This window comes from Symphodus melops (genome assembly GCF_947650265.1).
Source record: "Symphodus melops genome assembly, chromosome: 12".
Taxonomy (NCBI): Eukaryota; Metazoa; Chordata; class Actinopteri; order Labriformes; family Labridae; genus Symphodus; species Symphodus melops.
The window spans coordinates 18,154,168-18,168,774 of record NC_136702.1 but is presented as its reverse complement, the minus strand read 5'-3'; the positions used below and the strand labels follow the sequence as shown (position 1 = coordinate 18,168,774).

Here is a 14,607-nt window from a genome sequence, read left to right as displayed (position 1 = left end):
TACCAAGAGTTTTACTCAACGTTTGTCAGAGCAGCTCGGCTTTTTACACAAGAAAATATCACAAGCAGTCATCGTGAATATTGACAATTTACAAGTGTGATGCAGACATTCTTTTGACTTATTATGGCTCTACAAAGGCACATGTCTTTGTCTTTACACTTTATCATTGAGCAGACGATGACATGGTATGTGTGTGCTATGTGTCCAGGATGATGTACTGGAGTGTTATAGGTGACCACTCTCATATAGAGGAATCAGCCATGGATGGCTCCTTGCGTAGGATCCTCTTGGAGAAAAATCTCAGGAGACCGACAGGTAGGTATTTTAATTCTATATAGTATTCTTTTTTTTCCCATGTATTTTTCCCTGTCACTTTGTTATGTTGATATTTTAAAGAGCTTTCTCATGAAAATCTAGTTTTTTACCTCGTTAACACGTCCTTATGGTGTTTTTTATCTGTTCCAAGGCATATCAGGAGCATTATAAGCAGCCCAAAGTCATGGCTGAGTTCCTCTGATTTGAAACTGTAGTGTTGTGTAAAATACACGTGTTCAGACAAGCACAATCCTGTCAACTTGGAGCAGCTACATTTAAACAAGGGGCATCAGAGTGGCCAGGTTTATCAAAGTATTCTTTCAAGTTAAGTTTCACTCTCACTGTAATTTGTTTGAGCTGCCACTCTAGACCCAAGGTACATTTAACAAAAACAAATGATGACTCATCTTATAATGTATTGAAGCCAGACACGTGAGTAATATACTACCATTATACATCTGAAATAGTCGGGAATGTAACATATATCCATCCTGATGTGTCAACTTGGTTCAATCTGCATGCATGTAGCACAGGGTTTATGTGGATGCGTGTATTTATCCTATGTAGATGTCGGTTTATATGCTTTGTGTGTCTATCACATTGGCTATTAATGTTCCAGTAGTTAGTTATTTCACAGACATCTCCTTTCCTTGACAAAATTCCGTACCAAGTTTCTCCAAAAGGCACAGCCATCAATGCATAAGAATGATTGGTGCTGATGGGCAGCCTCTACTTTAAATGTGTGACATGAAAGGGTGAGTCCGACGTGTGGGGTAAAAGCGCTTGGAGTAGTTTGAAGACTTAGAAGAGCTATTTAAGTGCAGTCCAATTACCACTGCCATCACTCATGCTGTGGTTCAAGAGCAGTACAAGATGAAATGTTGGACTTGAAAAAATAACTCTTAATGGTAAGAAATGCAAACAGATTTCAGATTTTTATTGCAGTCAGATCTTTTACTTACTTCTTTATGTGCTGTCTGCTGATTGGTTTTGGCATTTTCAAAGTTACAAAATCTTCACTGACTGATGAGACTTAAAAGAGAATACATCTTTTCATCTCACTTGGATTGTGTTGTTTTAGGGCTACAGCTTTTTGCAGATGGGTTATCCTCATTCTCTCTCTCTCTGTCTCCTCAGCACCAACATTACTTTGGCATGGTTGTGTATATCACTTTTGCATCATGGCTAGCTTACACTGACCGAAAGTGCTTTACCATATCCTCAATGGTTGTGGCGGTTACATGTACAGTATAAACATAATGAATTAGCCTCTCAGTGAGCATCACCAAAAGGCTTAGTCATGCAGGAGTTAGATTCCCACATGTCGTCAGCCTGGTTATTGTTTATGGCAACACATAGATGCCACATAATAGCAGTTATTCAACCATGAAACCAACTGTTGAGTGAAGCCATGCAAAGGTCAACCGTTTCACAGATCTCTCCCAGATTTTTTTCTGTTAAAAAAAAAAAAGTTTATTTCACCACGGGGTAATTCAAAGGCACACAGAGTAAGTGAATGAATGACAGTGCAGCTATACTAAACATTTAACCAAAGATAAGTGTCATCAAAAGAGTAAAGTGTCAAAATGTATGTACAGAGTTCAATCAGACTAAATATGTTAACAGAACTGCAGTCCAGTAATTAGGAAATAAATATATATACACATAGAAGTACTGTATGTGCAAGTAGGCTGATAATAAATAATAAAGTGATAGTGGTGCATGGCACACAACAGAACAACAGAGTACATATATACAGTATATATATATATATATATATATATATATATATATATATATATATATATATATATATATATATATACTAGAGGTAAAAAAGGTGACTACTTAAAGAGTAAAGTGACCATTGTGCTATGATGGATAAGATATGAGAACTGGTATCCAACAGAACAAATTGAGGTAGCGTATGAAGACCAATATCAGCAATAGTAATAAAAAGCATTAGGGGGTTTCGGTGCAGGCTTGGAAAACACAAACAAAAAGGAGATTTTTGTTAATGTTGTAGACCATCATATGTGACTTTGATGACAACCAAGTAAAATCCTGGCAATGTACTAAATCTGTTATGTGGCTAAGAAAGCTGTATGCTTTGTTCTAGACATGTTAGCATTTAGCCGTAGTACTTAGAACGTAGTACTGAGTAAGTGATGACCTATTTAAAAGAGATTATTGTTAAATTCATTTTTGGACAAATTTGATGAGCTGACAAACTGATAACGTAGTTGAAGTACAAATAAGCTATTCATTTCCTTTTTCCGGAAGCAGGCAATGGACTTCTAAAACAAATTACTTGAAACTTCATAATTATGAACAATTATCATGACAGACTAATTGTTAGAACAACATAATCCATAACCAAGTAATCACTCAGCAGGCCTGAATATCAAAATAAGGCCTTAAATTCTGCCTTCATACACTTGGTTTGATTTGGATAAATTCAGTACTAAACAACATAGATTTTTTTTATCATGTAATGCTGTCTTAGTGTGGCCATATATAACATTCATTTATTTCATTTGATTTGGAAAAAATAAAATGAAACGTTGGTACATTGGTAGAAAAATGATGCTGAGTAGAAAAAAAGATGCAAAGTTGCACTATTTTCTCCAGTTGGCACTTTTGACAGAAAAAAGCAGCAGAGACATGCCTGCTGCTTTTGAAATTGTTCATCTCTTTAAGTTGGATGCATTGGTTGTAGTGCTAGATGGATATCCAAAAGGATGGACGGCTGTGGATCAGTGGTACATTTGGTTTTCTTTCAACAGGATGTTCTGTGGTTTTGGTCCCTAGCTCCTGCAGTCACATGTCAAATTCCCTGCTCACGCTGCTCCGGCTGCATGTGAGTGGAATAGAACAGGGTGGGCACTTTACGTAAAAGCTTCTGCCAACAGTGTGAATGTGACACATACAGTGGACCTTTAGAAGACTAGAGAAGTGCTGTCCAAGTCCATTTAGCAGAAGAACTAGATTTGTAAGGTTCTCTATTGTAGAGTTTATTAAGATCCATATGTGCCTTCTGTTTATTCATGCCCTGCAGATAGAATACTGAAAAGCAATCACACAGCCCTAAAGTGTGCAAACTTAATGGCTTTAAAGTTGGAGTTAGCAAGAGATGTGGAAAAACACAAAGGAATGTAAAAGTAAGGGATACTTTTCAGCCTCTAGGAATTTGTTGGTGTGTCTTCAGGGAGACACTTAAAGTTGATCTAGTTTTGAAGAGCTGCTTTGGCCTCCTTTAATTCAAGGGACCAGTCTTGGTCACAGAACGGGAAATTCATCATTTGAGGGAAAAGGAAACTTATTTAAATGCCCTAGCCATGTGCTGAATTATCCTGTCAGACTTAGGGGAGAAGAAAAAGTGAATCTCTTGTTTGAAATTGAAATGTAAGCACGCCTACACTCATCAAAAGTGCACTGCACAACTAGACGGTAGAGCTCATATGCTATATTGACACAAGCAAAACAAATGTTGAATGCAAACAGCCAGAGGGAGAATGAAACAAATGAAATCTATTTTCCACATCGTGTTGATCTGCTAGACATATAACCATTCTGACCTTAAGGTCTCCTGTGCTGGGGGACTCCACGATGATGCCTGTGTAATTTGTCAGGTGAATAAATGTATTTCCTTCATCCACCCCACAGGGCTGGCCATTGATTATTTCAACCAGCGATTATACTGGGCAGATCCTGAGCTTTCACAGATAGGAAGCATGAGATTGGACGGCTCAGACCCTCTGGTGACAATCAGCAACAGACACGGTAAAGAAAACCAGCAAAGCACAACTTCAGTTCAAGAAACTGTATTCATGTTGGACATCGGTTTACTCAACTTTTTTATCAAATAATTACAACCAATGCACTGCCACAGGATATAAACTTTCAGTTTCCCGATGTTGCATGTGTTCTGGGGAGTTAACCTTCTGATTCCTTTCTCTTTTGGATTTACAGGAATTTCACAGCCATATAGAATTGATATCTTTGAGGACTACATCTATGGAACTGGACTTAAGCATGAGCTCTTCAAGATTCACAAGTATGGCAAACAGCCGGTGGAATTTCTCAATTTGGGCATTGAGAAGCCAACCAATGTTTTGATCTCCCACCGTTACAAACAACAGGATGGTATGTTGACCTTAAGATTAGTTATTATTATTATTATTATTAGACCTATGTATCATTTAAAAACGAAAAGCTATTATTTGTTGAATTTCAGTAGTTAATCGCAATAAATTCCGTTTTTAATTGCATGTTTTTGTACTGTGTTAAGTTAGGGGGTTAAACAAAGAAATGAAGGAACAATCCACATATCAAAGGTTCCGACATTACCTTAAAGGGATATGTCACATGTTGAAACATGAATCTCTATTCATATTGGGTCATGTAATGGCAGTGTAAAAAAAACGTTTTTGAAGTTGGTGCCTTCTTCACTGAGAAAAAGGCCTCTTTTGGCTCTTTTTGAATGAAAGACAACAACTCCTTGAAAGCACAGCACCACAGGTAACTCCCACTGAAGTTGTAAAATGCACATGGAACCCCTGCTCACATCAGTTTTGTGTTTGGTAATGTTAACATTATTTTTATTCATGCACGTATTATAGATCAACCTTTTGCTTTGTCGTAGCATCAACTTTTTGTTGTGCTATTATAACAACACTGAAGTCAATTCAGAAACTTGGACCTCCTGACATTAACATTAACTAACACATATTGATGTTTCCTCAACTGATTCTGAGATGTCTTTTAGGAATTAGCATATTGGAATATGCTATAATATATGGCAGGAAACAGACTCTATGTGTGTGTCCAGAGGCAAACAGTGACAGTACCGACACCACCAGTCTGACCCGGCCCGGACTCCTTGTTGTCATAGCCGCCGACCTGCCTATCAGCAGCAGCCAGCTCGCCACTTTTTTTCGGCTCATAGAAAGAGTTATGAACATCTGATCCAAGCACAAGAGTGAAAATTCCTTTCATCCATATCAGTTTGACGTTTAAACACACTTTCACACATTCTCTGTTCTTATCAGCTTTCTCCATAGAGCCTGTTAGCATAGCTTTTAAGCAAGATTGCGAATGTTAAGTTTCAATTATGGGAGTGAGGTCCCGCCCACTGATCTGTAATGGGTCTGTAGCTTCAGGGGTCGAAACGATGAAGAACTAGCAACTTATTTTCACCCATCTAACCAAAACAGCCTCCCATGATGCAAAATGATGATTTTTCAGAAAAGAATTGTGGAGCTTCCCTGTCGCAGGGGAAAATGAGGGCTGGATGTAAGACCGCTCAAAAATTCTACGAGGTTTCATATAACACAAAGCTTAATGCAAATGGGTGAAGTATTCCTTTAACAACAGAAAAAGGAAGTTATTACGAATCTAAGTAAATGAAAGCTACAAAAGGGAGTGGTCCAAAATGAAGTACAATTTGTTATCACACCATGGATTTTAAATCTGACTCGTCTACTGATCTACTTGGGAGTTTATAACGGTATTTTCCATCACTATGGCTACAGGGTAAAACACTCACATTACAAAGAGAACCTGCGATGGCCTACCTTCGGTGCATCAAAAGGCACAAAATAGCATGTGATTAATAAGACTTCAAAAAGGAATAAATTACTTTTTGACCCTCGCAATTAACGTGTTAATGTTTTTATAACACACAAGAGTTTAAGAGATTTTAGAATCAGTGTGTTCCATTTTTCTCTATTTGCCATTTATTGACGTTATTTTTCTAAAGCCTACATTCCAGTAGCTGTTCAGTTTCTGATTTACCGTCCATTGATTTTTCTAATTTTGGGATTTCATGTAGGACATAATGTAAGGATTAGTTCAGGACAAACTCGTACAGACAAATGTTGTAAGGTCAATACTAAGTTTAGCCCAAAACACTACCCACTACACATTAGTTTGAACACACAATATTGTTAGGATGTGTACTAAAAAGGCTTTAGTAATGAAGAATCGTAGGTTTACTGTGTCGCCATAAGATAAAATATTTGTCATTAAGGTTAGACTAACATTTTCAAATGTATGATGATGTTTTATAATAAATGCATTAAGTCTGTTATTTTTATATGCATTGGTAAAAAGAAAAAAATAGATGAAGATGGGGCTGACAAGACTGATTTAACATCTTTTTCAAACGCACTACTTTTTCAGATGTGCAACCAGAACACACCCATCTGTTTCTTTCAGCACAGTCAATCAATACAAGCGTGTCTCTTCACTCACTGTTCTCATGTAGTCTCCCGTTCTCAGTTATTTGTTACATCTGTGGTGTTAATGGTTGTAGAGCATTAGACAGCTCCTTCTTGGTCAGTTTTTCACTTTAAGGGCAGCTGTTCCATTCCACAGAGACTCATTAGGCCAGCCATGTAGTGTGTAGTCTGTTTGTTGAAGATGTGCACAGCCTGCAAAAAAAAAAAAAAAATGACATGAAGGCTGATATCTTCAGCAAAGAAACAACCATTTAGGTATTCAGAGCTTTCATCATTACTGTATGTGTTGTGTCAGAAATCTAAGCATTGATTATTTTTATATTATTTGCCAGACTTAAAGTAAATATGTGAAGCATGAAAACATCACATCAAATGTTTTGATACATTTAAATCAAATGTGTCAATCAAATTGCAGATACATTGAAAGAATGCATTGATTGAAGCTATTTACAGTGTTTCTTGTCAAATGCACAACTTCCAAACAGATTGCTTTACTGTCTTTTAGCACTGTTCAGTACTCTGCAAATGACTCATTTGTGGAAGTATTTATTGCTCTGGTTGTTTTAAAGTATGTTTTCACAAGAGGTTTTTTTTTTTTTCTTATTTTGTGTGCACCAGAGAGAAGAGCACTTCAAAGTGTGCTAATCAGTTTGACAACAGGAAGTTCTTCACATGTTCCACGATTGTTGATTATTCAATCAGGAGATGAGGTCGAGAAGTCATTTGTATGCTAAATTCTGATGCCTCTTTCGGAATCAAAAAAATAATAGATATTAAAACACTTGAAACTTTACTTTGAGGAAGAACAAACACTGTGTAAAACAAAAGGATCTTTCTCATCTCAGGTCAGCCTGATAGATTACCTTCTTGGCTTTTCTTCACTCTCTCCACAGCATCAAATCCTTGCCTGAGAATGTCATGTGATTTCATGTGTCTGCTCAACCCAGCGGGTGCCCGGTGCACCTGTCCAGAGGGGAAGGTACTGGTGAATGGCACCTGTAGTGATGTTATCATCTCAGGTACGCTTACTCTTTCATCTTCAAGCCGTAGTTGCGTTTGCTTTGTATTTTTTTTTTTACGTTTGACTGTTAGGCTAACGGTGTAAATATTTGCTTTTGGGGCTAATATAAGAAAGCTTTTTAAAAGGGCTATACGTAATTTTAAAAAACAATAAAAACGCATCTTGCTTCTAGTGACAACGCAGGCGGCTAGGCTAACTGCACCAGCATCCTGTTGCTCGCTCTCACTGGCGTGCTTGTACATACACGAGCGAGCATCTTCATCGACCGCGAAATTCACATGGTCTAGATCTTGATCTTACCTGTTCAATAGACGTGAAGCCATCCATGGGTCAGTTTTTACCCCCAAAACTGATCGAAGCTTCCTTCATGAATAAAAATGCTCTCCCGTGTTCACTGTAGTTTTCACCCGACACCGGTCAGATTATAGTTTGGCTCGATGGGCTTCTACAGACAAAACCTTTTTTTTGAGAAGGAGTCTGTGTTGTGCTCGAGGCCGGTTATTTATTTGTATTCCAAATTAATTTTATTCACCATCCAGTCAGGCACAACTGTTGCTCTCCGTAAGTAGAGCTGTGTGAGGAGGACATCAAAAACATGCCTAGTGGAAAATCGAACCTGGGTTTGTGAAAAAAGTAATGCAGGAAACACAGATAGTCATGAATGTCTCATTTTTAACATCACTTAACCGTTCTCTTACTAATGAACAATGAAACACAATTTAATGATCAGCATCTAAAACAAGTGCAACGGCTGAATTGCTCTGCAGGCCTGGAGTATGTACTTCTGTTGAAAAGGCTTACCTTGCAGGATTTCTCTGTCTTTGGTTGTTTTATCAGTCTGTGTGTTTTTAATTTGTTTTGTGTATTTTATATGCAGCACATCTGATCTAAATGCAGTTTTTTTTGGCTTTTTTTAACACAATTTTGTTTCATTTGCAGCTTGTTTCAGCTGTTGCTTTGGTTTCAGATGTTTGCATTTGCTTTTCAAAGTGCAGCGTTTCTGAATATGCTGCGTGTTTCTCTAAATGTTCGTTGTTTCAGATGTTGCCGAGCCTATGCATCCACACGCCACCTTAGTTTTGACTTGAAAATTGCAATAGAATATGAAAACTTAATACTTTAAGAGTCTATAGAGTACACAGCTCGGACTAAACAAACAGCCTAAGAAAAACATTCTGGAGCTTTAGTATTTGTTTAGGATGAACAAACCTTCTGCATGCAGGTTTTTGTTTGTTGTCAGTCACTCAAAAATTCAGGTCCACTTTTCTACAGTCTTTGTTGTCTGCAATACACTGCAGCACAGTATGTGATGGATTTTTCTGCTGTGAAGGTGAACTGTGCCGTCCTCCCTGCGAGAACGGAGGCCGCTGCTTAGCCAATGAGAAAGGGGACTGGAGATGCTACTGCTGGCCTGACTTCTCAGGCGAGCGCTGTGAGGTCAACCACTGTACGGACTACTGTCTAAATGGAGGCACCTGCATGGGATCACCCCTGGGTAAGTCTACTCAAAAAAGATAGTGTCAAACAACATCTGCAGGAGGATTCCTTCTGCCTATTTCTGTAGAGCCACAGGGCCTGAACTCTATTCCACAGGTGTTCTGTTTTGTGTCCACCCCATGTTGATTTATCTCCATGTTGATGTGAATTTGTAAATCATTTGTGGCATTTTTCTTCCTTTAAAACTACTTTTTGTTTGGATGGATCGAGTTTTTGTTTTGCGATTCTGCTGCAAAGTCCTTCATATTCATGATAACCAAAAAAAAAAAAAAAACCTGTCACAAAAATACATTTTCAATTCAAAGTTACCTGCGCATTTCCTCCTGTACACTGAACCGATACAGAATGTCATTCAACCACATTTGTCTTCCTTTAACACTACCTTACCTTTCTCAACTCTGCTCAACTTTGCATCGTTAGATCTGCCAGTTGAGCAGTTTTTTTGTCAGAGAGGCTCCTGTCAAATACGCCTGAAGTATCATGTCAGTGTCTTCTTTCATGCTTTCATGGTTCTGGAACAACCAGCTCTACACTACCATCTAGTAATTTAATATGAATACGCTGAGGTTTCAGTGTAGGGATTTTAAAAGGATTTATAGTCCTATTAAAAATGGTATTATTGATTTACAATCATGTATATCCTCTTCCCATCATAGCAGTTACCCAAAATGTCTCCTTTTCCATTTGATATTACGAAACTCAGCAGAGCAATGGCCCTGGTAATAAAGAGTAATTTGTGTTCCCACATAAATGTTTTGTTATCAAAGTTTGGGTTTTTGATTTGTGAAGCATAATTTGGTTTCATCTTTAGTTCCTTCAAATGGGCAATTCTTTTGCCTTTGGTCTTCTTACAGCTTAAAATATAATCTGTTTATTTTTCATTTGGTCTTTGGGAAGTATATCTGCCCAACAGGAAGTAAACACATTTTAGAAAAAAGGAGAATTATGCATCTTTTTAATCGAATTCTGTTAAGATTTTGAAACAGCTCTCAGCCACGATAATCACTCCTGCTCTTAAAACAAAATGGAGTGTGTCTGTCAAACATCCAAATCCTTTTATGCCCTCTGAGATCACTGCACCAGGGGTTTCGGGACTGGGAAATGAAGGCAGTGCTCCCTTTGTCTTTTATTCATCAGCAAAGTCCAGCATTCTTCACCGAACGATGAATTGAATTCCTGCTTATGGTGGACAACCAAGGGGAAAATGAAAGTGTTGTAATGTTTGTTGTGCTGCTGGAGACGGAGACCATTCTCTTCCATTCATGCCATGAAAACCGTTGTTAGTTTTTTCATATAAAAAGAGGTCTTGCTGCATTGAACACATTTTTTGAGGCAAAGAGAAATTGGATAAATGATGAGCAAGGGTGTGGATAAAGTAAAAGGCTCTTTGTGATAAAAAAAAAAAAGGGGGACTGATAGCATCCTCACAAAACTGGAATGTGTCCAGATTGAGCCATAAAAGAACAAGGTTACATTGAATTCGTAATGTTCTCACCCTTTTTCTGATTCACTGAAGTTTTACTAAAAAACACACTGTTTTATTTGTTTCCTGCTTCCGTGTGTCTGTTATGAATTAGAGCATCGCTGAGTACAATTAGACGGGATCATCAAACGAACTAATCAGGTGTTTAAACAAAGTGTTGTTTAGCAAGATCCACATGTGCCTTCCTTTTGTGATCTTTGTTTTAATACTTTGATGGCATATGCACAAATACTTTGTGATATTAGATAACAGGTTTGGGTTCTATAGAAATAAGGAATAACATTTCTGCACAGATGTGCCTTACACAATAATTAATGATGTTTTTAGAAAAACATGGCTCTCAAAGTAACATTTTTCAGCCCTTATGGGTAACTTGAATGTTCTCAATAACACTACATGTTTTAAATGTCTCACATATGCACTGTGGTTGTGATGCTTTTGAGAGAGCACAGAAGGGAGGGGATGAGTGAAGAGGGAGCACAAAGAAAATGCTACTTTCAAAATCATGCTAGTTTTTTGAAAATGACCAACCCTGTCTTTAATAGCCCCTCGTAAATAAAGTTACTTAAATGAAAGTTGTGCTTTCAACTCCCACAGACTGATTCAGGTGTATTTGTTAAGGTTAAAGTAATAACCTGACCAAGATGACATGTTATCAACAATAGACATTAACTTTATCTTACATTATTCATGTGAAGCTGCTTTACTCTGTGCTGCTGAGCTGTTGTCATTTGGTCTTGCCACGTGATAAATGCCCAGAAATCTCTTCTTCTTTGCTCCTCTGAGAGAGCATTTTGTGAGATAGAGAGACAGATTTACAGTGCTGTAACGTATTGTTTTGTTTTTCTTTTTATTCAGAGATTCTTTTTTAAGCAAAAAGAACACCACCACTCTGGTAAATCCCCTGTACATGTAACAGTCCTGTACGGTGAAATCTATAGACTAGCTAATGCGGTGGTTAAGCATTTAACAGCATAATATTCCTATATACTGATGAAAACAACTCAAAATGAAGTTGTATGTTGTTTTGTATCTGCTAGGTGTGTCAGTAGGACACTGTTAATTGACACACAAATGGGAGGAAGGGAGAATTTCATGCATCCATGTATTTTATTGTGAGGCTGTTTTATTTAAAATCAGTGTTGTATTTGTATTAAGTTGGATTTAGGGGAATACAAGATGAATAAAACACCTATAAAATTTACAAATTTTTACATGAAATGTAAAAAAAAAAAAAAAAAACACAAGGTAGACTCTCTGCTCCGTCACGTTGAAGCTGCTTGAGGTGATTGCTGATTGGGAGCTGCAGAACACACCTCTATGTTAGAGGTATTCCAGACATGTGTGACAAGAAGAAAATGTGGGATGACCCTGGACGTGGTGGATGAATTTTATGCATATTGTACCTGACCCATGAACAATTTGGGGGTCCATGGATAAACCTGAAGGACACATCTCTGACAAAGTGCAGCCAAGCTCCTTCCCATAGGTACCAACCTGCTGTCATCTTGACCCATATATGTCTGAAAGTGATGGATAGAAGGTTGGATCTTTGCCATTACTTTCATCAAACTGCTTGATGTTTTTTTTCACCATTTTATCAACCACCTGTCTTGGTGACTGTGGGAATATCATTTCCATGCAACATCTATCCATGATTGACAGAGTGATGTCTAATTTTACTATCAAGCTGACCAATGCTGCCTTTAATCACACAATGTCACTTTAAATCATCACTTGGCATATATTATCCTGTATAGTTCACTTGTAAACTACTGTAGTTGTAAATACCTCTTATTTATCTATTCTGTTTACATTTCCATTTGTCTCAAGCCATAAAGACTAAAGAGTACTAACAGATGCAGGAGAGCGTATCTAAACCCCTGAAGCTACATTTTACCCAGTTGTTTTACCCAGTTGTATGATTATTGTAGAAAAGTATTACATTGTTGTTGTTGTTTTTTAAACAATACAGGGTCTGCTCCACAGAAGAATTATTTCTCACACTTTATAGCAGACGTGGGATCAATGCTTGTTGGTCTTTATATGCTCTCTTAGTCCTTTCCTTCCCTTCTTTCTCTGTCCAGGTAAGCCTACATGCCGCTGTCCTGTTGGTTTCTCCGGGCCTTACTGTGAAAGGAGGATTTGTGACAACTACTGTCTAAATGGTGGAACATGTGACGTCACCCACGGGAACCAGCCGGTGTGTCGCTGTATGGCAGAATATACTGGGGACCGTTGTCTTTACCGTGAGTCTTGCACTTATTAGCTAGTGGCAAACAAAGCAAACGCACACGGCCTTCATTTGATAGACATAAACCTTTCAAGTCAAGCCACAGTCACAACAAACCGTTGAATTGAATTTAGTTATACTGCACACAATCTATGGAACTAAGCAGTTCAAAAACACAGTGGAACTAAACACAACCCCTTGGAGTATTCTCCTTCCATAAACACCACATTTGCATCCATTTACAGATAAAAAAGTCAAAGTACTACAATCAAACAACCTTTGGGTCTTTCTGTTCTGAAATGATAATTTATTTTCTTTTGCATCGCTTTTTCATAATTGTTATTGGGGAAAACAATTTAAACTGAACATCATTAGTGTTTTCCTACCATTGCTGCCCAAGGGGTGAAATGTTCTCATCTGCGGCTTAGATATCATTTGATGTGGATAATTAAGTCCCATTAAGGCTGTGTACAGTTCCAATCAAACAAACTTCCACTTTCTTCCCAGTTTCTCATTAAGCACTTCCTCTTCTCTTTATCTCTTTATATGTGGAACAGACATCTGTCATCACTACTGTGTCAACTCCAGGGCCTGCACCCTATCAAGTAGTGGCAATGTGGAGTGTGTGTGCCCTGCCAGGTTTGAGGGGAACAAGTGTGAGATGGACAAGTGTCTACGATGTCATGGAGCTCCGTGCCTCATTAACGATGAAACAGGAGATGTGGTTTGCAAGTGAGTGCTTTGGATCTGCTCTCTATTAGTGCCCCTCGTCCATTTTGCTGTAATTTAAGGGTTATACATTTCTCTTAATTTATGGAAAAATAATTAGTTCCATGGTGTATTCTCCAGTCTTGTTGCTGTATCCTAAGGCTACAGGCCCTTTAGAATTGGTTGTATTAAAACTAAATTTTTATTTGGTCAACTTTGGTCCCATAGTAATGTAATTTCTGTGTAAGATAAGATATAACTTTATTGATCCCCAATTGTTACTATTATGCTTATTAAGAGCCAGGTGAAATCTCATTCTTTACGTAACGTATGTTCATCATGACAGAACCATCGCTCACTAATTTAATGCTTCTTGTAAAAGAATAGTATCCTGCTTCTCACTAGCATCCATTATTTCTTCACCCTCCAGTTGTACAAATGGCAGAATAGCCCCGAGCTGTCAGCTCTGTGACGGATATTGCTACAATGGAGGCACCTGTCACCTGGACCCTGACACCAGCCTGCCTTTCTGTCAGTAAGTCACTGCTTAATGGGTGAAGGAAAGTGGGGAAAATTGAATGTTCTCCACTATCATTCACACTCTTATTGTTTCCATCCAAAACGCTCGCTGCCCCAGAAAGCCTGTCCTTACATCCCCAAGGGGTACCATATTCCTGTGTGGAGAACAAGGATAAATGTCTTCCATGGGAAAGAAATCCTTAAGTTGAGGGACGGTTTGATGTCAATACGTCGAAGCCACAGCACAGCAGGGGGGCTGAGTGCTAGTACTCCGTCTGACGCTGTTTGACACCTCGCTGTGGCTTAAGGTTTTTAGGCAGATAAGAAATGGTTTCAAAACCATTCAAGTCTGCCGTGTTGAACATATCACACTGTTCCTTCTTGCAGTTAAGAGCTGATGTCAGGCCTCTCTGACACTCCTCAATGGTAGGTTTTAGATGTTTGCTCTCCCAAAAAGAAGCTGAGGTATGTAACAGTAGAATATGCCATGAGATTCTATGTCAGAAACTTGTAACAAAGAGAAGCTTGACTGGTGGATGAAGAAAATCATCGTGAAAGACATCTGAAAGTGCTGCCATCAATGAACACA

General features: G+C 38.2%; 1 protein-coding gene across 2 annotated transcripts in view; it reads left to right on the top strand.

The window, feature by feature from the left end:
- The window catches only part of lrp1bb (low density lipoprotein receptor-related protein 1Bb), a 276,595-nt gene that overhangs the window by 251,634 nt on the left and 10,354 nt on the right, over positions 1-14,607 (top strand). For both annotated transcript variants that reach the window (XM_079357144.1, XM_079357143.1), the window contains exons 78-85: positions 209-315; positions 3,982-4,098; positions 4,288-4,461; positions 7,451-7,576; positions 8,909-9,073; positions 12,646-12,807; positions 13,349-13,523; positions 13,930-14,034. In XM_079357144.1, coding sequence (XP_079213270.1) covers positions 209-315; positions 3,982-4,098; positions 4,288-4,461; positions 7,451-7,576; positions 8,909-9,073; positions 12,646-12,807; positions 13,349-13,523; positions 13,930-14,034 — 1,131 coding nt within the window. The remainder of the gene's footprint in view (positions 1-208; positions 316-3,981; positions 4,099-4,287; positions 4,462-7,450; positions 7,577-8,908; positions 9,074-12,645; positions 12,808-13,348; positions 13,524-13,929; positions 14,035-14,607) is intronic.